Raw genomic sequence first — 27,023 nt, 5'->3', positions numbered from 1 at the left:
TCGGTATCTGTGCGTGAACACAATCCTCATATTTATATCCACGGAATATTATTGATGGATTCATCATTTTAACACCAGAAAATCATAAAATGATACATCATAGTTCAAGATTAAGCTTTTAAATGTCAAAATCCAACCAGGGAAATATATACAAATATGGACCGTGACAGGACACAAAGGAGGAAGTGAAAAAATATATATAATATTTTTTAAAATGTTTGATGAATTGTTGCCAGTTAATTTTCTGTTGATCTGCTTTTTGATATATTTTAAAAATAATGAACAATAATCTGTTTTTTTGCCGTATTGTGGCACATTTTTAAAATACCATTTTATTAGGTACACCCATTCAGCTGTTTGTTGACCAAAGGCAGCAGCTTGGTGCATTTAGGCGTGCAGACATGACCACGACGAGCTGCTGATAATTTACAAAAACCTCGTGTCAGTCAGGCTGCTGAGATCTAAGACTGTCAGCAGGCTCTCAGCTGCTCACAGCAGTTTACTTTCTCTTTTCCAAAGGCTAAAATGTTATTTTGAAAGTCTCGATGAGTGTTTTCACCAGCTTGCTGTTCTGAAACCAGATGTGATGAGAGCGGGGACGATCCGACTGAGAAATGTGTGGTAGCCCCGCCCCAGATCACCCCCTTCTTTATCGTCCTTTGTGAATCTAACGAGACCATAATTCACCAAATGAACATCACGTTGGATTCGATAAGACGTGAAAGTAGAAGCACTCTTTTCTCATAGACTTCTATACAATCAGAGACGCTGCCTCCTGCTGACCATTAAAGAGAATGCAGCTTCACAGCAGCTCTGTCCATCTTTATGTACAGTCTGTGGGGCAGCCAATCAGACAGTTTTAGGACCTTTTATTAAAGCCCACTTATGTCTGACTGGTTTTTCAGTTGTTTGCATCATTATCTGAAACTTTGTCATATTGGTGACACAAAATAAAGGAAATGATTCTTAAAAATGAAGAAAATCAGGTCTTTATGTACAAAACTGAGAAAATAAAAATGTCAGTTTTATCATGTGACTGTCCTGTTATGAAGATGTCATTTACACACGTACACCTCACATCAGTGCACACTCAGATCAAAATAAAACACTGGAAAGTATTTCTAACCAGGGAGCTTCAACCAGGCTATCTGTTTAGCTTTCAGTGCAGCACAAAGTACAAAGTATTAGCATGAGAATATACTTCAAGTACCAAAAGTAAAGGTACTCATTGTGCAGAATGGCCTGTTTCAGAATATTACTGTTGCTGTGCTGTCACGAGCAGAAGGCGAACGTCCGTCAGCAGGTCAGTGATGTCATCACCAGCTCCGACTGGGCGTCATAGTCATGTTTCACAGTGATGTGAAGCCTCAGAGTGTGTGTGTGTGTGTGCACGCACTCGTGTTGAGTTTTGCAGGTGTTTTCTCTCCTTTTCCTTCTGTGTTGCCTTAAATTCAGCCTGTTTTCTTGTAGTGTTGGTAGAAACAGTGAAACTGACCGCAGTCCTGAAAGGAACGAGTTAACAGCGAGTTCGTGGATTTCTCTCAGACTCACGCACTCATAAAAACCTCACACGTTCACTCGTCGTGAGTGGATGAAGGGTCCCGTGGGCTCAGAGGTCTTCGTCGTCCTCGCTCATTATGATGTTGAGCTCTTTGTCTTTCCGTACGACGCTCTCGGCGATGAACTCCTTCTGCTGCTCCTCCAGCTCACGCAGCTCCGCCTGCAGGCGCTCCAGGTGCAGCACTCGCCGGTTCCTCAGCAGCCGGCTGGGGAACGGGTTCATGTCGTTGAAGGCGATGTTGGTCAGCTTCCTGCACAAACACACATGCATCGTGGACTCGACCACCAACACAACAAAAACTGGAAACTGCTCAGCTTCTGGGAGCTGCAGATACTTTGTGTAAACCAGCTCCCAAACTCTCTAAATCGTTACTTTGAGCAATAAAATCAAAACTTCTCAGAAGGTTTCATTAAAGACTTTGAAGCTTCATGTACTGTACTTTTATTAACACACTAAAACCTGCCGATAGTCTAACGGATACAACTGATAGATTCAAGTGGCAGAAGGCGAGCGCGTACCTGGTATTGGAGACGGTCTTAGTGAAGAAGCGCAGATACTGGTAGATCTCCACGCTGTCGTGGATCTTCAGGATGTCGTCCTCTTTGTATTTGAACAGAGCCAGAGTGTATCTGAAGATCACCTGCAGCACAAACACACATTTCACAACACAACACTCACACTGCACAATTAAAGGCCACATGTAGTGAACATGCTGAGGAGGAAAGTCAGTAAATGACTCGTGGCACAGCTATGCTGTTTACTCGTTTAGATCTAGACAGGTCCATATTTCTGCCATGGTGCATTCAGGCGTCATCTATATTTCTGCCATGGTGCATTTGGGTGTGTGGTACCTTGGTGCCCTCGTACAGGAAGGCGTCCCATAGGGGCATCAGGATGTCACTCGGCAGACTCTCCACAAAAACCACCAGGAACCAGTTGAAGGTGACGAGGGACACGTCGATGCCGTGATCCTCAAAGTGAGACGCCAGGCGAGGAAGCTTCTCCGCCAGGAAATCCTTCAGCACGCGCTGGTCAGCCTGAACACAGAGACTGTTGATCAGCCCCACTGAACACACAAACAGTTGGCAGCAGGTGAGCGTGTTTCCTGACCTGAGAGGCCACCAGGTTCTTGGTGTAATAGTCAGGAGGCATGATGGCTTCCACCACAGCTACCAGACACCAGAAGGCGTCCTCTTCACTTTGGAGAACCAGCAGAGCGATGGCCGCCAACCTGAGGACATTTATGGAAGGTGAGGTTGTGTTTGGAAGGAAGGTCCTCAGAAGTACTCAGACATAAACTTGTAGTATTCTGACCTGTTGAGTCCCTGGCAGTAGCCAATGGCGGGGTTATGCCAGGAGAAGGCCAACAGGATGCGGTGGAGCTGCTGTAGGGCGGGGCTGGACGGTGAGGAGAAGTGCTGATGGGTCGTCAGGGTTCGATGGAGGTCCAGCTGGATCTGCCTGGAGGCTGGATGAGGAGATGTCCGACTCTTCTCACAGAGCTGGAAAGAGAACAGGTGGATTACCAACATTCCCAACAGGAGGAGCCACTTATGCATAGGTGTGGATCAGGTGCTCTCCGTGTAGCCATACCCGCTGGTAGCGCTGCGGGTGGTGCTCCTGGATCGTTAAAGTTCTAGCTCGGACCAGACAGCGCCACACTCTCTGCCGATACACCCGCGGGACACCTTCACGTACCAGAGCTTTGAGCTCCGGTGAGATGCCGAGGTCATCGTCTGACCTGCCCGCCAGGTACTGAGCCCAGCGGCTCAGCAGGGGGCGCTCCAAACCCTCCTGCAGGGACAAACGGAGAACGCTTGTTACTACATACACATCGTGGCTTTTGTTGTGTTTCCAGCTAAACACAAGGATAGATATTTAAATATTTATGAGCTAAAAGAGGAAGACCACAGAGGGTTGGTGTGACAGAGGAGGATGCTGCAGTGGCGCCCCCTACAGGGAGCAGCCTGAAAGAAGAAGATGATTTTTTAGCCCTGAGCAGTGACTGCAGGCCTACTGCAGCCTGTCAGAGGGTCACGCAGTGTTTAAATAAACTCCTCTGGACGAGCGGCTGCAGACGTTCTCACACCTGGCGCAGCAGGTTGTGGGAGCGGATCTCCAGCGCCTGGATCTTTGCCAACAGCTTCATGTCCTCCACCTCGTAGTCCGGGATGATCTTAAAGCCGTACTCATCGTGATCCCTGAGGACACAGCACAGGTGCGTTTAATAAATTTAACAGGTTTGAAGCTACTGAAAATTTTGGTCTATTAGAGTCACAAGAAAATCTATTTGGAGTTTCTTCTTTTGAGTTTTACTAATATTTACTGAGCACAGAAAGATTGACTCTTAAATGTGAAAGCAGCAGATTGTTGCTGTTATTTTGTCCGATCTGCTGTTCAGGTGTTTGTACCTGTCCACGCTGAGCTTCGTGACGCTCTTCAGCTCTCCTTTCAGAGCGTTCTCGATCATCTTCTGCACGGCCTCCCGCTGGGCCGGATCCAGAGATTTGATCTCCTGCAGCTTGCGCAGGATGCCCAGGTAACGGCTCTCCACCTGACAGTTAGTGGCCTCCAGGTAAGCACACTGCCACGGGTCAGAGGGCAGGAAAAAGGGGAGTTAATCACGGTTGGCTGTGCGCTGCAGCTGGCCTACAGCAGCATTTAAATGGAAAGAAATGGAGTGAGACCGACCTTCACCATCAGGCTCTTCTCCTGCTCGGAGCTCTTCCTCCACAGTTTGGTCAGCTGGCAGATCTCCGAGTTCAGAAACCTGTTCTGAGTTTTATACGCCTCGATGTCATCCTGAGGACACAAACTCAGAGGTTTCAGACCGAAAGGCTCTTCCTTCACTGTTGATAACTGATTGATTTTGACGCAACCTTTTACACTCTAATAATCGATCACAGCGCGTCACCTTGAGATTCTCGTTCTCCTGTCGAAGCTGCCTGAGAGTCTGCGAGTTGACACTGCCGCCGGAGGACGAGCCGGGGCGCCGCGGGTCTGACAGACACGCCGTCACCTGATCCGACAGTTTTATGATCACCTGACAGGAAACGGTCGTAGAGTGAGTAGAGTTCTCAGTGGTCCGAGGATCCGAGTACAGTTACTCGAGTATTTTTATTCTGCTGCAGGTGGTGAGTCAACAACACATTTCAGACACAAAGAAAAACCTCACAATAACTTTCTGCTTTCAGCCTCTCTGCTGTGATGATTTCCTGCTTTCATTTCTGAAAGTCTGCTGATTGGTCAGGAAGGTGTGAATTAATCTGTGATGAAAGCGATCATTAACTGCAGCCTGATATAAAATAAATAGATCGACCTCCCAACAAACACAGGAATCATTCCTGAGCTTAATAATTAGTACTGAAAGCCCACCTGTGTTAGATATATAATGTACACACATAAAATATATTCACAAAACTTAGAATAAAAAATCCTTCAGCTTCATTTCAGCCTTCCGGTCCCTGTCGTCCTGTTTTGGTTCAGGCAGGAAAAACAGCTGCTGACTGACTGAGATTCAATGTTTGACCACAGGGGGGCGCAGCTGACTAAGCTATCAGGTCACAGCGCAGGTCGTGTATAAAATAGAATTAAAATTCTATTTAAAAATCAAACCCTGAGGGAGTCAAGCATGCAGCCTGGCTTTGAAAAGAGTGAAAATTTTAAAAATGTAAAAATAAAAACAGACTCCTGCTGCTGTGCTACCATCCTGTGAGGATGGTAGCACAGCAGCAGGAAGGAATGGAAAGTCTTTCTAGGCCTCAACAAGCTGTTTGAATCATAAACGCCTCTTCACAGGTTAAGGTGAAAACACTTCCTCTTTCCTCCTGAGGAATTTCAGGTTGTGTGCATAGATTCATTTCCAGGTCACAGGCAGGAGGATGGAGGAGACGAGGAGGCATAAACTGGAAAAAGGAGAAAATCCGGGTCTGGAGGAACTCTGTTGCTCCTGCCTGACTGTACGAGCCAAAGCTTTGAAGAGGCCTAATTAAATGATGCAGCGCACCGACCAGCACGACCTGTTTAATGCTGCTTTAACAGCGGCAGTAAAGCAGAGAGACGCGGAGCTCAATCACCCTTTGACCTGTGAGCTTCCTCAAACTTTTTTTTGCTATGATTCATCTAATTTGCTGAAAAACTGGGACTTTGTTTCCCTGCGTGACAGGAGAGGAACACAGATATCCGTTATCTGAGGCAGCCATCGCCTGTCCGATCACCACGTGCTTTGTTTCCATGTGCAGTCGTTCCAGGATCAGCAGCAGACCTGAGACACTTTCACTCGTGGAAACAAATGTGTGCAGGTTACTTTAACTTGATTAGTCTGTTAACCAACTGGAGGTCAGTGTGACCGTGACCTCTGGTTCGTCCTCACCTCCTGCTTGGCGTTGTTCTTCTCCGTCAGCATCCTGTTGTTCTCCAGCAGTTCGGCCACCTGCGTGTCCTTCTCGGCCAGACTCTTCCTCACCGCCTCCACCTCCGCCTTGGCCTCCTCCAGCCGCCCCCGCAGGTCGACCGCCTGCCGCTCGCGGTGTCGCAGCAGCTCCAGACGTTCCTGCTCGCCCTCCTCTGCCAAAAACTCCGCGCAGGTTCGCTTCTCCAGCTGAGCCGCCTCCAGTGCTTTGTGGAGGATCCACACCAGCTCCTGGTGGATTAATTAACCAACAGTTGGTGCTGCAGTTTGTGTTTGACAGAGATCAATAAAGCTTTATGATTACTGAATGACTGATCACCTTCTGAGCTTTGACCTCCTCCATCAGCATTTCTTTCTCCTGCTGTAGGCGGCCTATCCGCTCTGAGGACTGAGACGCCGCGTCTCTGCGGCGGACCGGTAAGGTGGACGTGCCGCGGGGCTTCACCTTCCTGTCCTGTGACGGTGACTGCCCACCATCTGTGGGGGGCGCCTGGTCGGCTGGACTGAGCAACGGGAGGGGAGGGGAGGGGCTCGGAGACTCAGAGGGAGTCCGGGGGGCTGATGGGGCCGAGAAGTGACAAGAAGGGATTAAAAGAAGTCGCCGGCCTGAATGCTGAAGCTCACGATGAAAATAAAGGTGCTGATTTACAGGACAACAGAAAACACGAGGGGTGAAGGGTCCAAATCAAGTCAGTACAGGTGGGTCACAGTTCACTGACCCACCTGTACTGACTGTGAGGAACCAGCGTGAAGTCACAGGCGATGCACCTCCTCCTTCCCCACCTGAGGGCATCACAGCACTGACCCCAACATGACCCCCAAATCACAAAAACACTCATCTTAAAGTGCTTTATATTACGAGCTGAAGGCCTTACAGTGTTAGAGCACCCCGATGATCAGCTGATCCCCTGTGAGCAGCACTTTGTGACAGTGGGAAGGAAAAACGCCCTGTTAACAGGACGAGACCTCCAACAGCACCAGGCTCAGGGAGGGGCCGCCATCTGCCTCAACCAAACTGGGGGGGTGGAAACATTCCTAACGAGGGTCACCTGATCAGCCCTAACTATAAGCTTGATCATAAAGGAAAGTTTTAAGCCTAATCTTAAAAATAGAGAGGGTGTCTGTCTCCTGAATCCAAGCTGGGAGCTGGTTCCACAGAAGAGGGGCCTGAAAGCTGAAGGCTCTGCCTCCCATTCTACTCTTAAGTATCCGAGGAACCACAAGTAAGCCAGCAGTCTGAGAGCGAAGTGCTCTGTTGGGGTGATATGGGACTATGAGGTCTTTACAGGGTCGTCTGATTGTTGGGGATTCCTCTCCATTATTGTCGGGTCTTTAGCTTTCATTGAGGCGACCGTTACAATTGTCTGATCTGTGCACTGAAGGACGTGTTCCTCACAGAGCTGCTGGAGGCCATCCACAGTAAATATCTGTTTGAGAGGTTTTCAGGGCCGAGTACAATAATCTCAGTTTGTCTGAATTTAGAAAAAGAAAATTTAACATCATCCATGTTTATGTATCTCTGTAAGGCACGTCTGTAGCTTCATAAATGTGTCATTTGGCTTCATATATAAATACAAACAGCATCACTGGTGCACTCTAAATCCAGCTAGTAGGACTGTGCCTGCGTACTGGTGGTGTTGTTGGTGTCGGCAGCATTCGGGGGGATCCACGGTGGAGCTTCTACATGAAACACGCTCTGACCCCAGTCCTGGGACGACCTCTTACGCAGACTGTGGACTGAGTTTCTGTGCTCGGAGAGAGGAAACATAAAACTTTATTTAACGACAGTCAGCAGGTGGATGGCTTCAGGCTGTCTGAGCCGTTTAAACGTGAGGTGACTCACTGGATCTCGATGAGCGGATGCTTGAGTGACACGTTGGTCAGCGGCGTTCGCAGCGTCGGCACAGTGGCCGCCTCCTCCCCGACCAGACCGACCGGGCTCTTCAACACTGGCAGGAAGTCATCTGCTCAAACACACGGAGGCACTCTGATCAGACACTCTGTGTGTGTGTGTGTGTGTGTGTGTGTGTGTGTGTGTGTGTGTGTGTGTGTGTGTGTACTTGTTAACCAATTCAGGGAGTAGCCAGTCTTACTGCCACTTAATCAGTACTGGACAGGTATTGCCCATCATCAAAATGAATTATGGGTATGCTTGGAAGAGGGTGTGGTCACTGAACTCCAGGCCACGGTTTGGGAAAGGCTTCACGTTTTCACAGTTTTCATGTTCAAACAAAGGCGTGAACGTTTGAACTTCATGTTTCCACTGAATTAAAAGGTCAATCTGAACAGGCCAAAGTTTAGGCACAAACATTTCTGTGTCTGCAGCACATGAGCTGTGATGTTTTAGTGCGTCGTGGTGTTTCCGGCATCAAACCTTCACTTTCGTTCTGGAAAGAATGATAACTTATGTCAGGAATGTTCACAGGAGATAAGGAGCCATCGTTCTGGTGATCTATCACTGCAGGTTTTTACAGGCGCTTCAGGTCGGTGCTTATCTCCTTATCCTCCTAACACGCCTGGAAAAATCAGGCTCAAGATTGCTCTCAGATACACAAAGATTAGCATTAGAGGTGTGTGTGTGTGTGTGTGTGTGTGTGTGTGTGTGTGTGTGTGTGTGTGTGTGTGTGTGTGTGTGTGTGTGTGTGTGTGTGTGTGTGTGTCCACAGGTTGTGACTTATCATGAAGACCCTGCAGGGGGCAGTGAAAGCTCTCCACCTGAACATCTACATCAGGGCTCTTCAACTCCAGGCCTCGAGGGCCGGCGTCCTGCAGGTTTTAGATGTGTCCCTGATCCAACACACCTGAATCAAATGGCTGAATGACCTCCTCAGTCTGCAGTCAAGTTCTCCAGAGTCCTGCTAATGACTTCTATATTTGATTCAGGTGTGTTGAAGCAGAGACACATCTAAAACCTGCAGGACGCCGGCCCTCGAGGCCTGGAGTTGAAGAGCCCTGATGTAGATGTTCAGTTTCATGTTTCTGTCTTTGTCTGAATTAGACTTTTTCTTCTTTTTCATCTGTCATGAATAATCTGTTTTCCCATCCATCCATCCATCCATCCTCCTCTGCTGGGGCCGGTTTGTGGGGGCAGCAGCCTAAGCAGAGGAACCCAGACCTCCCTCTCCCCAGCCACCTTATCCGGAGGAACACCGAGGCGTTCCCAGGCCGGCTGAGAGATATAATATTTCCAGCGTGTCCCGGGTCTTCCCCGGGGCCTCCTCCTGGGAGGACATGCCTGGAGCGCCCTCCTGGGTGAGGCGGTGTTCTTGCCTGAACCACCTCAGCTGGCGTGTTTTCTCCTCACAATAATGAAGCTCTGAACCGTGCAGTTCAGTTTGTCCTTCCAGCAGGTGTCTGCCCGCCACTTTATATTTAGTCAGTGAGGGTTTCCTCTCATTCAGCCGCCTGCAGCTGATCTGCAGTCAGGGTCACTTCCTGTCCTGACGATGATGATGTAACCGAGCCACAACAGGAAACTACCCTCAGCGCCAGTGAGCGACATCAAAGACAGTGTCAAACACTGCCCTGGATTGAACTCATTCACCATCTTGTAAAATGAGCTGTGAAAAATTATAAAGTATAAAAAAATTTGTTGAAGAACCATTTTTGAAGAAACAGCAGGAGCGTATCAGAGTACTTTGAGGGCTCCAGTTCAACCTCGGTCAGTCAGTCAGAGGTTGTGCAGCATCACACGTAAACAGGACCCTGTTTGCATCTGTCATGGAAACGCTCTGATCAGCTTCAGCCCGTGCGTGCCTGTTTAGCGCTGAATGATAGCCTCCCGCAGGCTGCCTGTAAGGGAGGAAATTCATCTGCAAGCTGGTGAATGACTCAGAAATGATGAGCAGTGACAGAAATAAGAGCAGACTGGATTCAGGTTCAGCGCCTTTCAGTACGGAGGCAGCGGTGATTTTCACCACCTGCTCCTCTGCTCGATGGATTTGGTTTTTTTTTAACGGCTCTGCTGGGATTGATCTACAAACTCAGGTCCTAATTAGGATGATTGATGAGGATATGAGCAGCACAGAGACACACACTCCTGTAAACTCCTCCAGCCGCACTTTATGAAGATGCGCTGAATGAAAAAACAGCTTCTTCTCTGATAGAAATGAAAACTGTTTGTATGAAAGTGGAACATAGAACCCGTCAGCACACGTTAGCCGACTCGCTGCGTCCATTAGTCTGACGCAATCTTGGACTTTCAGGGAATAATGAGTCAATATGAGCCACTCCCATGCCTGATGGAAGGATTTCCCAACTCCTTCTGGGAGGAGGAAGATAAACCGCAGATAAACCACAGCAGTCACACACTTCCTCAACATGAGCGTCCAAAGAAGGAAGAAAAAGGCAAAGGAGACGGTGACATACCTGCAAAGTTCTTAAGAAGCTTATAGTGAGAATCACAAGAAAAGGAAGTGAAACTATCAGACAAACCACAGACTGGATATAAAACGGAGACCGAAACTCACTGGTTTTTAATTCTGAAGTCTCAACATTAGCATCTCAGCTGCTGCCATGCTGTTTTTTTAGAGCTAGTAGGGACCCTGTTGTTCCCTCTAAGGCAGAAGGGAAGCATAAAGAACACACACACATTGAGAAAGCCCTCAAAACATGCGGTTACCCCAACTGGGCCTTCATCAAATCAGCTAAGATGCACAGGAATGAAGGCCAAACACAAACTACAGAGAATAGGAAGGACAAGAGGAACAACATTGTCATCCCATATGTGTCAGGCTTGTCAGAGAAACTCAGAAGAATTTTCTCCAAGCATGACATCTCAGTATACTTCAAACCAAGTCACACCCTAAGACAAAAACTGGTTCATCCCAAGGACAAACCCGCCAAACACAAGATCAGCGATGTAGTGTATGCTGTTCAGTGCAGTGAAGAGTGCTCGGACCTCTACATTGGTGAAACCAAACAGCCTCTTCACAAACGAATGGCACAACATAGAAGAGCCACCTCGACAGGACAAGATTCAGCAGTACATCTGCATCTGAAGGAAAAAGGGCACTCTTTTGAGGATGCCAATGTTCACATTTTGGACAGGGAAAACAGATGGTTTGAAAGAGGAGTGAAAGAAGCCATCTATGTCCACTGTGAACAACCATCATTGAACAGAGGAGGTGGATTACGTCACCAACTTTCCCCCGCTTACAGTGCTGTCCTGAGCTCCCTTCCCAGACGTCTCAACCCCCATTCACACCTTTGTTCCAGTGACCTCAATAGGCCACAGGAAACAATGGAGCGGAGTCCTAAATTGGTTTCAACTGAAACCACTGATTAAATATGACCCACGCCCCCTTCACACCTGGGCACATGTGTTCACGCACATGATCAATAGAGGGTCATAACCACCTCCAGGGGACTACGCCCACAGGGGTTTAAATACCTGGGTCTCTCCACCATTTGGTTGAGAACTGAAGAAGCCTTTCGGATGAGAGGTGAAACGTCTTCAAGAAACAAAAAGAAGTCCAGTCGCCTTTTTCAAGCTCCAGAGACTAGTAGGGACCACATTAGTACAAGAGGAAAGATTAGCTATCACACCTGCTAATCAGTAACATCTCAATAAAATCCCAGAATCTCACTGACCAAAGCTGGAGCTCAGCCTGGTCACATTAAAAATGCCCCAAAAGGCTCCAACAGCACAAACACGGTCCAGAGGTCCAGTTCAGGGACTCCACTTCAATTCAGTTTTATTCATAGAGCACCAAATCACAACAAACAGTCGCCTCATGGTGCTTTGTATTGTGGGTAAAGACCCTACAATAATACAGAGAAAACCCAACAGTCAAAACGACCCCTATGAGCAGCACTTGGTGACAGTGGGAAGGAAAAACTCCCTTTAAACAGGAAGAAACCTCCAGCAGAACCAGGCTCAGGGAGGGGGGGTCATCTGCTGAGGGGGGAGAGACAGAGATTAAATGCAGAGTGGGGTATAAACAGAGTGCATTATGGGAACCCCCCAGCAGCCTAGGCCTATAGCAGCATAACTAAGGGAGGGTTCAGGGTCACCTGATCCAGCCCTAACTATAAGCTTGATCATAAAGGAAAGTTTTAAGCCTAATCTTAAAAATAGAGAGGGTGTCTGTCTCCTGAATCCAAGCTGGAAGCTGGTTCCACAGAAGAGGGGCCTGAAAGCTGAAGGCTCTGCCTCCCATTCTACTCTTAAGTATCCGAGGAACCACAAGTAAGCCAGCAGTCTGAGAGTGAAGTGCTCTGTTGGGGTGATACGGTATTAGCTGAGGTGAAGCCTAGTATACAGCTAGCAGCTGTATACTAGGCAGAGGCCACGCCCCTTTTGTATCAGGCTGTAAACATGTTTATTTCTTTAATAAAGTTGGTAATTTTAACATGGGAGTCTTTGGGGACTGACTCACTGCTGGAGCCTCTAGTGGACGTTAGAGGAAGTGCAGCTCTTGCCACCTCTGCTTTGGCTGGTTGAAGCTCACCAGCCTTTTCAAAATAAAAGTAGATTTGTCTGTAATCTAGCAGAAGTTGGACCAGTTGTTTGCGTCTCACCTGTGATGTTGTTGTTGTTGTTCGTCGGGTCTGAACAGGTGGACATCTGTCGGTGCTGCCAGCGCTTCACCTGTAGCTGCTGCAGCCAGTAGAGCATCAGCTCCTGGGTCACAGCCTGGAGAGGGTGGAGGTGGATTAAGACACTGACCACGTCTCCAAACACACCTGACTCAAATCTTAACACGTTTTAAACATCACGTGGCCTTCTACCTTGAGTATGAAGGTGCGCTCAGGTGTCCTGATGTGGAAGGTGCCCGGCTCTGCCTTCAGTGGGTACGTGAAGGTGGCGCCGCTGAGCTCCACCCGCCCGAGCGGCATCACATCGTTTGGTGTGCGGTAGTAGAACAGCTGGTTCTTCTTGTCCTCATAGGTGAACCAGCGCTGCTTCCAGGCCCTCAGCGGCCCCCCCTGCTTCAGCAGGAAGCCGCACAGTTTGGGCCCCCCCGGAGAAGAAACCGGTGGGTTGGTCTGCATCTGGTCGCAGAACACCTCAATGGTGAGGGGTGGAGCCGGTGGAGTCGAGGCTGATGTTTTAGCTGGAGGATCCAAGTGTCTCGGCTGGTGTGTGGGAGGAGGGGCAGCCTTCTGGGTGTTTCGGTGAGGAGGATCTGGGTGGTCCTGAAGCCTCTGTGATGAGCTTATAAGGAGCTTCTTTGAAGGTGGATCACTTTTCTGGTCTATGGACTCAGAACCGTGGAGCTCCATCTCACGTTGGACTTCCTTTTCAGCTGTTAAGACAGTTAAATCCTTTGATGGAGGAAACCGAGGAAGACAAAGATCTTTCTGGTTTTGATAGTCCTGAGAGTTTCCTGGTTCTTGCTCATGTTTCGGTCTGAGAGGCTTTCCAAGGGTCTTCTGATCTGTGCCCAAACCAGAATCTCCTGATACAGGAAGAGGATCTAGTTTGGTTTGATCTGGAAAGAGTTTCTCTGGTTGTGGCTGATCTGAATTTGGTTCATCTTCTGAAGAAGTTTCTGAATCCTGCTCGGTCTCTCCTGGACTCTGGCCCTTCTGTGACCCAGGCAGACTGCCCGTGTCTCCGCTCTGCTCCTCCTCCTCCTGAGACTCTGTGATCCTGAGCTCTGGCTGCAGCGTCCCCTCGTTAGTGTGGGCAGGAAGTGAGCAAGACGAGGCAGCGCTGGGATTTCCTGCTGAGCCGCTTCCATTCATCCTGCGAAAAGAAAGACGGAGGAGGGAGTTTAATTATGTTTGTGAGGAGACGTTTCAGCTAAGTGCGTCTTCCTTTTATCCTGCTCCAGGATCTGGGAACAATGCCCTTCAAATAAGCAACATTTTTTAAAATATTGTGTAATCTTTATTAGTTTCATCCAAATCAGTGACCACTGCAAAAAAATATGTTTGGGAGTTTGATCATATGACTGCGGCTAGTTAAAGCTGACTGTAAGTACTGCACAGCCACGATGATGGTCATCAATAATCTGCTGGAAGAAAGACGTGATCTGTTCTGTGACACCTGATTGTATTGATAACACCGGACGTCACTTCATGCTGGACAAACTCAGAAATAAATCCTGCATTTGAAAAAGAAACAGCAGGAGGAGAAAAATTCAAAGTAAATCTACATTAAAGTTACATATTCATCAGTTTGTGCTGAAACACAGAAACATTAATATCACCTGTATTTTTGTCTTTAGGTGAACGCAGAAAATTTATGTCAAGATCTGAAAACTCCAAAATTAAAGGTTCATATTTTTTTCCAAAGTTCATGCTTATCCTACAGAGCCTGTAAATAAAAGATGGACATACCCACCATGATGTCACTCATTGGTTTTGGTGTCTGCCCTCAGAAGCCTCAACATTAGCATACTGGCCATCACCCTGTTGATTTTTTGGAGACAGAAGTGACCATATCTGGATGACAGGGTGGAGTGCCAAGTTGTAAGCTAATGCTAGCTAGCCTGGTCATCAAGTTGCATCCATAGACTGTATGGGGGCGTCACACAGGTACAGATAACTGCTAATTATAATTTATTATTAAATAAAGTCCTAGAATTAGAAATACACTTCTTAGATGGTCTGTAGTCCAATGAAGCCACAGCAGCCATATTATTGGTCAGATTAAAAAGGCTCCAACAGCACAAACATAGTCCAGAGGTCCAGTTCAGGGACTCCAGTTAGCTGAGTTGAAGCCTAGCAGACAGCTAGCAGCTACAGCTGCCTGTGTCACCATCTGTCAGTCAGAGAGGCCACAGCCCTTTTGTATCAGGCTGTAAACATGTTTGTTTCTGCTGTAAAGTTGGACATTTTAACATGGGGAATCTATGGGCACTGACTGACTGCTGGTGCCCCTGGTGGGTGTTAGAGTAACTGCAGTTGATTTCCTCTCTTTTTTTCAGCCCCTGGGGTCAGTGATGATTTGTTGGTTTTATTTTGAAGTTGTAAAACTAAAAATCAGTTGCAGAGAAAGAAAATGCTATGTAGCAGCAAAGGGCCCATAAACAGCGTTGCTGCAACCAGCAAAATAAGAGGTTTATTGTTATTGATAAGCTCCTGGCTAACAGCTGCATACTTTCCTGTTTAGAGGAGTGGCAGCTTTATTTTGGGTGTGTGTCTTATTGTGCGTGCATGGACAAGTGTACACACTCTTAATATATCATATAGTGCTTACTATATGTTTTTATGGAGCTACATGGTCAATTAAAGTGGGTGTAGATCATCAGTATGACAAACATGTTTTAAATATAGTGCAGTTCTTTATCTAGTTTAAACTTATTAAAGTGTTTCATGTCACAGAATGACTGAAGAGTAAAAAGTGGGACAGAACTATTAAATTATAGTTTTATGTCCATTCTTTCTTCTTTTACTGAGGATTTAATTGTAGATTTGTTTCGAGTCTAAATCATGTTTGAGTCTTTAAACTCATGTTTGTGGTCCAGGAGCAGAGCACCACGATGAGTGAAGCTCTAAAAATAAGGAACTATTTAAAGAGTGGTGAGTTTGTTTTGCTGCAGTGGACTCCTCCTCCTCCTCCTCCTCCTCCTCCTCCTCCTCCTGAAGAAACATCAGAATCAGCACAAGCCTGATGAGCTCCACAGTAATGAGACATAATTACAGGAAGTGGTTCAGATCCAGGGGAGCAAAACATCTGTAATGTTGATCCATATCTACACACAGTTTAAAGTTTTTGTCATCATGCATGACTTGTGGGTGTGGCGTGACCTTTAGGTGTGGCAGGTCATCCCACCCTCATGTGTGCAGCTGGAATATCCACGTCTCTGTGACGCTGCCATTTATCTTCACGGGTTTCTCCCAGACAGCCTTTGATCAGTTTGGAAGGACTGTTTGCTTTGGTTACATGTCTTAGACAAGAAAGCCAGATGCTGTTTAATCTTTTACTGACTCTGGACTTTTTATTAGGTTCATCTTCTTCATGCAGGTGAAAGGGTATCAGAGGGCGAGTGACACCGTGATGGTGTTAGATAGGCCCGGCATTCTTCCAGTGATGTTTCTTATTTTAATTTCAGTATAACCCAAAGCATCTGTGTTAGCCCTGCAACTGACTGGCAGCTGTCCAAGGTGCACCCCGCCTCCTCTCACCCTATAACAGCCGAGGATGGATGGACAGTAGATGGGCACCTGGACCAGGTTTCCCAGTCTGTTGTCAGCGCTTTGCTTGCTCTCCTGCCACTGAGCTTCAGCTGTCCTTGGACGTTGGCTTGGGATTTAGAGTGTTTGCTTCACATCACCATTATGGGACAATGGGTCAAGTCTGAGATAGGGAGGAAAACCCTTAAAAACCACTGATTTAAGGAATAACAAGCGCTCTCAGGCCATTATAAATGACATTCAGATTCCACTAATAAATAAACCTGCAGGAGAGAGCGGTCATTTAAGTCCCCATTAACGCTCTCTCTGCAAACCGTCGTGGCCATAACGGAGGCTTTGGATGAGGAGCCCAGCTCCAGATGAGATGCTGGGCTCATATTTGATTCAAAAGCGTAACAGGAAGCTTCAGTGCTGCCGAGAAAACAAACTGCAGACTCGTTTCAGGTGCCCTGCTGCAGGTGGGACCGCTTTTATAGGTCACTGTGACCCACAGCACGCCATCTGAATGAGCATAAAATGACTCACACTGTCTTTATGTCTGAAAGTAGCTGTTAATATTTTACACTGCTTATTTGGTCGATCTGGCATCCTCACATCTTACTCCTCTGCCCCCGAAGGCCCAACGAAAAGCCAAACCACCGAACGTATTCGAGGGGAGAGTCATTATTCCGTTTATCCTCAAACACTTGTCATATTTCACTCATGTGACTCTAACCTTCCAGAATGAGTTCCAACTGTGAGCTATTTGTGAATGACTGTGTGTCACTTCATGTAACAGGAACAGCACAGACCGTCATGTTGTGGGTCCGATGCTGAAACAGGCGGCACAGAGGACGCTTATCCATCAGCACTGAACTGTGGGATCGATGCTTCTGCTCTGAACCTGCACTGCAGGCCCGTCTCTGAAACCCTGAAACTCCACACAGAGTCACACAGGCCTAAAGACCAGTTGGCAACCGCCCAGCAACCACTGGTCGCTAAGTTCAAGTTTTCCTGAGTGATTGCTGTGACACTGATTCCTACAGCCTGGTGACACAGGCCTAGAGGCCGGTCAGTGACCTCATAATAGCCAACGGGTTGCTAGGGAAAAATGTGTATTGTTTACAAGTCGTTGCTTGCTGTTGCTAGGTGAAACTGCTTTCAGAGGTTTACGGTGCTGCACTGAAAAAAATCACCTCGTGATGGTTTTGGCTGCTGGCAGGTTGCCGCGATCGCTTGTGGTCTGCGTTTAAGACGCAAACTTGTTAGCAAACTGTGAAGGCGGAGTCCGTTCACTTTCAAAGTAAAACTTTTACTTTGAAGGCAAAGATTCTTCGTTTCCTGTGTGCGTCACACTTTTTCAGGATTCACTACTGTTAGTTGGCAAGTGTTTGCAGGCGAGTGGGCATCTCATCTGTGCTGTACATTTTAGTTACTTTTTTGACATTTCACTTAATCCTCTTAATTGGAGGGGAAGGCGAAATGTCAAAAAAGTAACTTAAAGGGCCAAATTGTTATTTTTTACATCAATTCACGGACCAGAAGTAAGGGCGGGGCCGGAAGCGGCCCGCGGGCCGGGAGTTTGGGCACCCCTGCCTTAAGGTATTTGTTAGCCTACCTACAGAGCGCCCTCTGCTGGACGCAGCTTAGGTAGCTTCATTAGCATAATGCTGCCTTTTTACTGCGTTTTGGACGCAGGGATATTTTTCTGGCTCAAATGTTTGGCCCGTGGGTCTTCTACAGGATTTTTTTTTCTTTTAAGGTAAATTTTTAAATATAAACAGAGAGTGGAGCCGTTAGCACAGACAGCTCATCATAAATAACATTCCTCTGGTTTGTTTGGGAGCAGGACCTCCTCTGAAGCATGAAGTGTTGGAAACATGAGCAGCCGGCAGGAACGCCGCAGATCCGGTCACAGAATACAGCCTAACACCGGCAGGCTGACAGGAAGCGAGCAAATACTTCATGGTTTCAGGAAAGCTGCTTAATCACTGATCCCATTCACACACACACACACACACACACACACACACACGTACTTACTACAGTACTTCATACAAAACTGTGAAAAATACTTTGAAATTGTCCTACATGTGTGTACTTACTGCACATATTTTACATTAAAGTATTTTTTCTTCTTAGCAGTATTCTACTGTAACTTTGACTACTTTGAGATTGAACTACTTCTGGTCCAGCAGAAACAGAGATGAGGGTTTACCTGAAGGGGCGGGGCCTGAGCCCACCTGCGGGTCTGTTCCTGTTTGACTGACAGCTGCCGCAGCTGTTAAATTCAGTGTGAAGAAATCAGATTGAGCGACTCCAAACTCCTTCTTCTTGACTTCTTCTCCTGCTTCTTGTTCCTCCTCCTCCGCCTCCTGCTTTGTGTCCTTTGACTCTGACTTTCTGTTGCTCCTGCTCATCCGCTCCTCAGGTCTGGTGCGCACCCTTCAGCGACGCAGCCCCACAGAAGGGCGCTACACACGCAACTTCCGGTTGGGATTTTCAAAAATAAGACTGACTTTTAAGTTCCTTCCTTATCTTCAAAATAAAGTGTATTATTACTGACATGATGGGAACCTTTTTCTTATTTAACATGTGAGTAACTTTGTAGGTTCTGTATTTATTTTAATAGTGTAAACTTTACTTCATTACTGAACTGTGTAAAAGTCTTGAGCCACCCCTCATGTCTTCATATTTTGCTTCTGAGCAGCCAGACTTTGTTCTCATTTTTAAAGTGCTCTGGAACAACACATCTCCAGCTTTCTGAGGGCTTTCAAAGTTCTTCTTTGGACAACGGATGCTTTTTCACTCATTTCCAGTCTAATTATTTTTTTTTTTGTTAAGCCGCCTTTTAAATTAAATTTTAATTAATTAATTTTATTTAAACTTTACTTAATCAGATAAAAAGTCTCACTGAGATTAAAATCACGTTTCCAAGTGAGGCCTGGCTAAGAGGGCAGCAAAAGTTACAACAAATAAAACACATAACAGTCTAACAATCAATCAACAATCTAACACATATTCAGATTAAATGCAGTAACATCAGTGATGTTAAAAGCAGTCACACTGACCACAAGACCTGTTGTCATGTTCCCTCAAAGTGGACTAAACTCCTCCATCGTGACCAGTTCTGACAGTTTCAGCTGCTTTTGTAAATTATTCCAGGAAATAGGAGCAGTTACCAATAACACCGAACCCAAGGGATGACCCTGTGCTGTGACTGCACATTACAGACAACTTAGCAAAGAACTCATTTTAAATTGTCTTTAAGCACCAACGAGGTGATTCCCAAAGAAAACATCACAGTGTGTCCTTGAAAAGAGTGGAGGACAAAAGAGGAAGTGTGAGGCCTGAAACTCTCTGCAGCAGATGGACAGTATGTGAAAGTCACGTCTTTAAGAATTAGTAAAAGAAAAGTCCAGACCTGACACAGGACCTGAGAGATCATCTGGACCTTCAGCTGATCATCTGCTGTTCACTGAAGCCTCATCAGAGATGGTCTCAGTGGAAGGGCGGCTGTCAGGAAGCCGTTCTTAATGAAGGGAAGCAGGGAGGAAGGCTGAGGTCTGCTCACAGAGGAACTGAGCTGAACATCGGCAGCAGCAGGTCTGATGGAGCCACATGTAAAATTTCTGCTTCAAATATTCATCAGTATGTAGGGAGGAGGTCAGGAGAGATGCAACAGGAAATGAGCATGGCTTAATTTTATTTTACTTCATGAATTATACTTGAATACGTGTCTTCAGTCATTTAAAATAATATTAACAGTTTTAGAGGAGCCAACCTGACATGAACCTAAAGTTTGTCTCCCCCTGCTGGCAGTATGAAGAATGACAGGTATCTTTTTTCAATATTAAAATATTACAACAGTTTTTGAGATCTTTGGAGTGAATGAAGTTAAAACATCCAGTTAACATGTACATCTGAGCAGAGGTGCTCTGAGACATGGAGCTGGTTTTCACTGTTATTGTTGATGGCTGCTTATTCAGTCTTACCATAAAATTACACACAAATATTATGAATAATTTAGCACTCTAACACACAGCTATAAAAGGCAGAACTGAAGAAGTTGTTGGGATGAGAAGTGAAAAAGACTGCACATTCATGCTCATTCACATTAATTTTCCTCAACTGTAATCAGCGCATGAATAATTTATTAGAGGAAGAAAAATGTCAAGTTTTATTGATACATAGGTGAAATTCTGGCTCAAAGAAAGATACTGAGGATACCTGATCCATGTGAATGTTAGAGAGAAAGCACTTAGACATAGAAAAGAAGTGACTGTGCAAATGAGACATGTGAGGTGCTCTGAGTGCTCGCGCAGAGTACAGAAGCACTACATAAGAACCAAATTGGTACTGTATAATAAACATGTGTTAGCTGGATAAAAATATAAGTACTCTGACATTTTTAATAATTCAAAATCTTTTTGTTTTAATTTCATGAGGTTCATGTGAGAGAAGTGAATGCAGAAAGAAATAATGATAACAGTAATAAAAGAGTGAAACGATCTTTTTAAAATTGAAAGTTCTGTTTGATTTTGATTTTATGATGTCTTGACATTTAATTCAGTGGTGCCTTCCAACTATTGTTGTATCCATACTGTGATTTTGTCATTCAGTTGCTTCTAAGGTGTTCTTCAGTGTCTCGAAAGGGTTTTTATCAGTTTTAACTGAGGCAGAATAACGAGTACGATGTGAAAGTTTGACTTTGTCTCCATCTGGTGGCAACAAAAAAACAAGCCAGTGAAAAAGAAATAATTTCCTCTCAGGAGCTGCAGTGAAAATGGGGACGAGCGCACTCACCTTTAAAAGTATATTAAATAATATCTGAGTATAAGATCACAGTTGTTTTCATTTCATTGTCTGTTTTTACATGAAGGGGATTAAAATGTGTGAGAACGTATTAAAATAGCTGAGCCCCCTCCTGTACTGCCTCTACACCCATGACTGCAGTCCGGCCCACAATAACAACCTCATCGTCAAATTTGCTGACGACACCACAGTGGTCGGACTCATCTCAAAGGGAGATGAGGCAGCTTACAGAGAGGAGGTCTTGAAGTTGACAGCCTGGTGTTCAGAGAACAACCTGGTACTGAACACCATGAAAACCAAAGAGATCATCATCGACTTCAGGAAGCACAGGACTGACCCAGCTCCCCTCTACATCAACGGCGAGCATGTGGAGAGGGTCCACACCTTCAGGTTTCTTGGTGTCCTCATCTCTGCTGATCTCTCTTGGTCAGATAACATCACAGCTGTTATCAAGAAGGCTCAGCAGCGACTTCACTTCCTGAGGGTCCTCAGGAAGAACAACTTGGACTCAAACCTGCTGCTGACCTTCTACCACTCATCCATTGAGAGCCTGCTGACGTACTGTATCACAGTATGGTAAAAAATGGTAAATGGACTAGTTCTTATATAGCGCTTTTCTACTCAGTATGAGCACTCAAAGCGCTTATACAACCTGTTTACATTCACCCATGCACTCCCATTCATACAAGCACTTCCATTTTTATGAAGCTAAGTGCTTCTAATTAACTAACATTCACTCACATTCATACTCCGACAGAACGGTCGGATTAAGTATCTTGCCCAAGGATACATTGGCATGTAGCCCGGAGTAGCCAGGATTCGAACCGCTGACCTTCCGATCAGTAGGTGACCTGCTCTACCTACTGAGCTACAGCCACCCCACGGCAGCTGCACTGAGGCAGAGAGGGTCAGGCTTCAGAGGGTAGTCAAGACAGCACAAAGAATCGTTGGCTGCCCTCTCCCCTCCCTGATGGACATCTACACCTCCCGCTGCATCAGCAGAGCCAGGAACATCATCAAGGACAGCTCACACCCTGGCTTTGACCTCTGACCTGCTGCCCTCTGGCAGGAGCTACAGGAGCATCAAAGCCAGAACAAACAGACTCAAGAACAGTTTCTCGCCAGAGCAATCACCACCCTGAACTCACACACTCACCCACTGTAACCTGTGCAACGCCCACATCTCTGTGCAATATTATATTATTCATACTGAACAATATCTATCACTCCTAAATTGGTAATATCCAGTATTCATTCACCAAGTCCAATATTCACCATCTCATATTATATGTATACACTTGTTTTATTTTTTACAGTGTGACTGTCTACAGCATGCTGTAACTTTGGGTTTGAAACTTTATTAAGCTTTCACTTATTATAGTGTGACTGAAGAAAAGCCTGTCAGATGTGATTATGTCATGTGACCTGTGTACTCCTGTTGGAGGCGGAGCTTGAGCCCTTCCCGACAGTAGCCCTCCTCTAATAATCTTTTCCACTCAGCGTGAAGAGTCATTAACTTCAACAGTGGACTGTATGGATCAGCTGTAAGTTTGGTTTTCCACATGGCTACACTCCGACTTTAAAAACGGAATTTTTAACTCATGAAAACTTTTTATAATGATGGAAAATTTCAATTTCTCAGGTGAGCCGTGCTCAGGTGAGGCTCCACCTCCGTGTCATACCTGTCCTCTGTCATAATAGTCTTCAAAGATTTCATGGGACTGGACATTAAAGCCTGTAATCACTGTTTTCCTGCTGTGCAAAGGTCAGCACTGCTGCCTCACAGCAAGAAAGTTCCTCTGCACGAGGATGGGCTTCCTCCTGCCACACCAAAAATATTAATTACTGAGTCTAAATTGGCCGCAAGTGTGAATGTGTGTGTGAAAGGTGTCTGTCTATCTCACACACACACACACACACACACACAACACGATCACTCAGTTTTAATTTCAGTGCTTTAGTAACAATTCCTTTACTCATTAATCTACACCATCAAACTTCATTAGAGTGAAAATGTAAAATATACCCAGAACGAAGCAAGAAGCAGGAAAGAGAACGAATAAAATGTATCTGTGAGAATCATGCGGTGGTTTCCAGTCATAACATGGAAACACAGTTCATGTGGAAACCAGTCAGACTGCATAATTGAGCAGTGATGGGATGAGGAGCATCGTTTCCTATAATCGTATCTGATCGAACGTGAAACTACGGTTCTGCACCAACCTGCTCAGGACAGATTGTACCCTAATGAAGTTCATGGATAAACGTCCCATAATGACATCTGATTGGGATCTTTCCAGTTTCTGACTAACAGCTTCTGTTGGAACTAAACTGATGATGAATGTGTGATTGTCAAAGTCTGCTGCTTTTCACTAATTCAGCGTTAGACTAATGAACTGTTGTTCCTGATAGATTCATGTAGAAGCAGCATGTTACTCCTGTAGCTGGTAGCAGCAGAGCTCATTTGAATTTCTGCTCTAATCAGGTTTGATCAGATAATCAGAGTTCTGTATAAATATGTAAATGTTTTAATCAGTGACTGAAGCTGTTGGATAAATGGAGCACCTAATTCCTACTAAAACGGAGGTCTTGAGGCTCATCCTGCTGCCTCACACTCACCTGAAACCAGCCTTGCTTCTGCTGCAGGTCTCTGTCTGGGGCCTGTAGCACAAAGCAAGTCCAGCCCACCCCGGATACCTTTCTGTTAACGGGGTTCATTTACCCTGTTATTCCAGAGTTTTCTGATCCAGGTATGAGCGTGTTCATGTGAAAGTGATGGTGTTGGCACACTGACTAATCACAATGATTACTGTTCTGAGACTGATCTATAAAGGAAGAATAAAGTATAATTTTAGAAAAATATGCAGAGGTTACACACATAATGAAGGCGACAGAGGTGCTCTGGATAAATCAGCGATGTGAGACGTGCTGCAGTTCAGTATCAACGGTGCTGAACGACCGTGCTTTGGTCAACAATAGGGGTGCAGGAAAAAATCGATCTGAGCTCGAATCGCGTTTCTAACATTGAACGATTCAGAATCGATTCTCATTTTCAAAAAATCAATTTTTTTGCAGGTGCAGGTGTGCCTTCTGAGCCACCATAGTGCTAGGCAAAACAAGGAAGCAGCGTGGCCTAGTAGGCTACGGGGGAGGGGGGGGGTCGTGTTACGGTGTTTGTTGTTGCGCCGCTAAATTATGGAGGATGAAGAAAAAGAAACCCAACCGTCTCCGCGGTCTTTGAAAGCAACCATTTGGAAACACTTTGGGTTTCAACCCGGGTAAGAAAGGACACGACATGACTCATGCGTTTGCAGAGACTGTAACGGTAAAGTATTTCGGGAATACTTCAAATCCCCGTTCTCACCTGGAAAGACATCACCCAGAGCCCGCTTCACCACTTTGAAAAACTGCCACTCGATTGTGAACGAGCAAAGAAGATAATAAAATCCATCGCAAAAGACCTGCGACCGTACAGCGCAGTGGAGAGAGACGGCTTCAAATTCATGATTAAATAATTAATTCATTCATGATAAAACCTTTATAATTATAAAAGCTTTATAAATGTACTCTGCTTTCATGCCAGCAGACTGGAGTAGATCCTGAGAATCGTTTTTGAATCGAATCGTTTGGATTTGAAAGAATCAGAAAAAAATTGAATCGTGACCCCAATAATCGATTCTGAATGGAATCGTGGGATTCCCAAAGATTCACAGCCCTAGTCAACAAGGCTGGAAAAGAGCTTCCATGTTAATAAAACTTGTTGAGCAATAAAGCTTTTTGTTGGACGCCTGTTAAGAAAGCTGAGCAGCTGTGTAAGTTAACAGTCGTATCAGTCTGTGAATAAGACAGAAGAATCTGATGGGTTATAATTATTTTATTAAATTTATCTTTTAAAGACAGTTTCAGCTTCAGCCTTGGTGGTTTTTAACGCTCTGAGAGTAAAGCATAAAAATAAAAACAGAAATCAAAATGAGTCCACATGCAGACTGGTTGTGAGGTCAGTGAGTACAAACAGGTGCTCTGTTTAAGGATCATGTATTTATGCTCATGCAACAGTAACACTGTTGTAAAATTATTCGCAGCCAACAGACAAAAATAAAGTTGTCTCTAAGAATTTATATTTTTTATTGATCATCATGGAAATGTGAAGACATTAGATGCTACTGGAAAACTTTTTAGTTTAATTTTAATGTAGAGAGACAGAATATCAACCAAAAATTCAGAAAAAATTACACAGAAGTTATTAATTGATTTGCACGTCACTGAGTGAAATAAGTCTCTGATCGCCGTCAGAATTCTGGCTCTGTGTGGAATCTGTGTGGCACACAGATTACAATCAGTCACTCAAACAATAACAGATAATCATAGATACTCCTGATTTCAACTAGTTATGTGTATGAAGCACACCTGCACAATCAATCCATTCCAACCTCTCCACCATCCCCATCATCAAGACCAAAGAGCTCTCAAAGGACGTCAGGGTCGAGGTTGTAGACCTGAACAATGAACAGACCATCAGCAAGAAGCTTGGTGGGAAAATGACAGTTTTGGTGCAGTTATTCAGAAATGGAAGAAACATAAAATGACCGAACGAATCCAGAAACAAAAACTAAAGTGAAACGAGGAAACTCATGACAATAATTACATTTTAAAATCTCTCAACATAAATAAGAAGTTGTCCAGCTGTTGATAATAAAGTGGTCAGCAAGTTAATATTAAAGCTTGTTTAAATGTGAATTTCTTTTTGACACCATGACATCACCCTGTAAGAGCTCTTATGGCTGTGACAGGGTGCGATGCTGTGAGTGAACAGCAGGTGGCAGCAGACCTTTACGGTTCTCTGCTGAGAGTCTGCAGGTTGCTCCTGATCATGTCCACAGGTTCAGGAATAACAACCTAAACCCTTAAAAGTAAAACAGGAACTATTAAAAATCGAGCATCTAAAACCTAAAAACAGAAGAATTCCACTTTCTTTGTCCCTGAAAGAGCAGGAAAAGTGTCCTGTATCGGACACCTGTGTCCTCTGTGTCCTCTCACGGCATTATTCAGTGATCGAAGGAGAACATGAGGATCAATTATTGTCCTCTGCAGGCCTCTGTAGCTCACTGAAGCAGAGAAAAACGAATTAAAGAGGCGAGAAGAAGCTGTGGACAGGAACAGAGCCGGCAGGGCGACGAGGCCAAACAAAGAGGATGGATTTCAGAGTGAAGACTAAACCTTCCTAAATCAGTTAGTCCTGAGCCCGTCCTGACCTCTGAGCTGCTCATCCGGCCTTTGAAGCGAGCACTTCAGGGGGAGGAAAACCGATCGGCCAAATGTCCCACTCTTAAGTGACAAAATGCCCCGAGGTGACACACACACACACACACAGTGTGTGTGAGGCAGCTGGATGAGGTAAAAACACTCCTGACTTTGTCTGTGCTGTGTGCACAGCTGCAGCTGCGTCTGATCAGACCACCTCAGTCGAGTTCAACACAAGTCCAACAGCAGGAGGCTGGAAGGCACGTTTACAGGCTTTTCATTTCAAATGCCAAATGCAGACGGAGAGAGGACGGAGGCGCACCATCGCTCACCTGACCCTGTAACACCTGCAGTACCTTTAATGAAGTCATGCAGCAGGTGTTACCTCCATACTTTGAATATTTTACAAGCTAAAAGTTTAATTTGCTGCATCATTTTTTCCAGCATTTTTGAGCTTCCATAACTTATCCATGTGAAACGTTCCGGGCTGAAGTTTAAGCTCCAGAATAATAATAAATAAATATCAAACAGAGAGTAAAAGTGCCAACTATGAGTGCAAAACTATATATGTACAACAGTGACGGGGGGGGGGGGGGACTGATGGTGTCAGTCTGATGTCGGTGTTCAGCAGAGAAATATAAATGTAGACTTTTTTTATCTTCTCTGCAAACATGAGGAGGAAACAGGTTTAATAATGAATGTTTGAAATGTTCACTGACAGCATGTTTCACCAGTTTTTCCTCTCAATCGGCTCCTGGAGATAAAATGAAGCCATGGTGACGGTCAAAGGGGTCCATATTTGTCTGCTTCTCCTAGATTTAAAACCAGGGGACAGTCTGTGTTTGGACAAATACAAAAATAAAGCTCTTGTGCTTTACTGGAGGCTTCAGTTCAGCTCAGAGGGTCAGTGCTGTACAAACAGAGAGC

The 27,023-nt window shown here is 45.5% G+C and overlaps 1 protein-coding gene across 2 annotated transcripts; it reads right to left on the bottom strand.

Moving 5' to 3' along the window:
- Positions 1 to 988: 988 nt before the first annotated feature.
- Positions 989 to 18,490, bottom strand: tbc1d2 (TBC1 domain family, member 2). 2 transcript variants are annotated; one of them, XM_030739332.1, is made up of 17 exons: positions 18,259 to 18,490; positions 12,705 to 13,665; positions 12,495 to 12,609; positions 7,816 to 7,936; positions 7,602 to 7,717; positions 6,292 to 6,530; positions 5,934 to 6,203; positions 4,476 to 4,604; positions 4,253 to 4,363; positions 3,973 to 4,145; positions 3,651 to 3,762; positions 3,155 to 3,355; positions 2,876 to 3,063; positions 2,672 to 2,792; positions 2,413 to 2,598; positions 2,080 to 2,201; positions 989 to 1,811 (listed from the first exon to the last, which is right to left on the bottom strand). In XM_030739332.1, exons 2-17 carry the CDS (start codon positions 13,662 to 13,664, stop codon positions 1,610 to 1,612), a joined length of 3,366 nt encoding a protein of 1,121 aa, XP_030595192.1. In that variant the 5' UTR covers position 13,665; positions 18,259 to 18,490; the 3' UTR covers positions 989 to 1,609. The 2 variants fall into 2 exon arrangements, with proteins under 2 accessions (XP_030595192.1, XP_030595193.1); XM_030739333.1 differs by lacking the exon at positions 18,259 to 18,490 and adding an exon at positions 14,262 to 14,335.
- Positions 18,491 to 27,023: the final 8,533 nt, after the last annotated feature.

The sequence above is a fragment of the Archocentrus centrarchus genome, chromosome 10 (assembly GCF_007364275.1).
Source record: "Archocentrus centrarchus isolate MPI-CPG fArcCen1 chromosome 10, fArcCen1, whole genome shotgun sequence".
In the NCBI taxonomy this organism is placed as follows: domain Eukaryota; kingdom Metazoa; phylum Chordata; class Actinopteri; order Cichliformes; family Cichlidae; genus Archocentrus; species Archocentrus centrarchus.
Note: the sequence above shows the minus strand (reverse complement) of the source record. Positions and strands in the feature narration are given on the sequence as shown.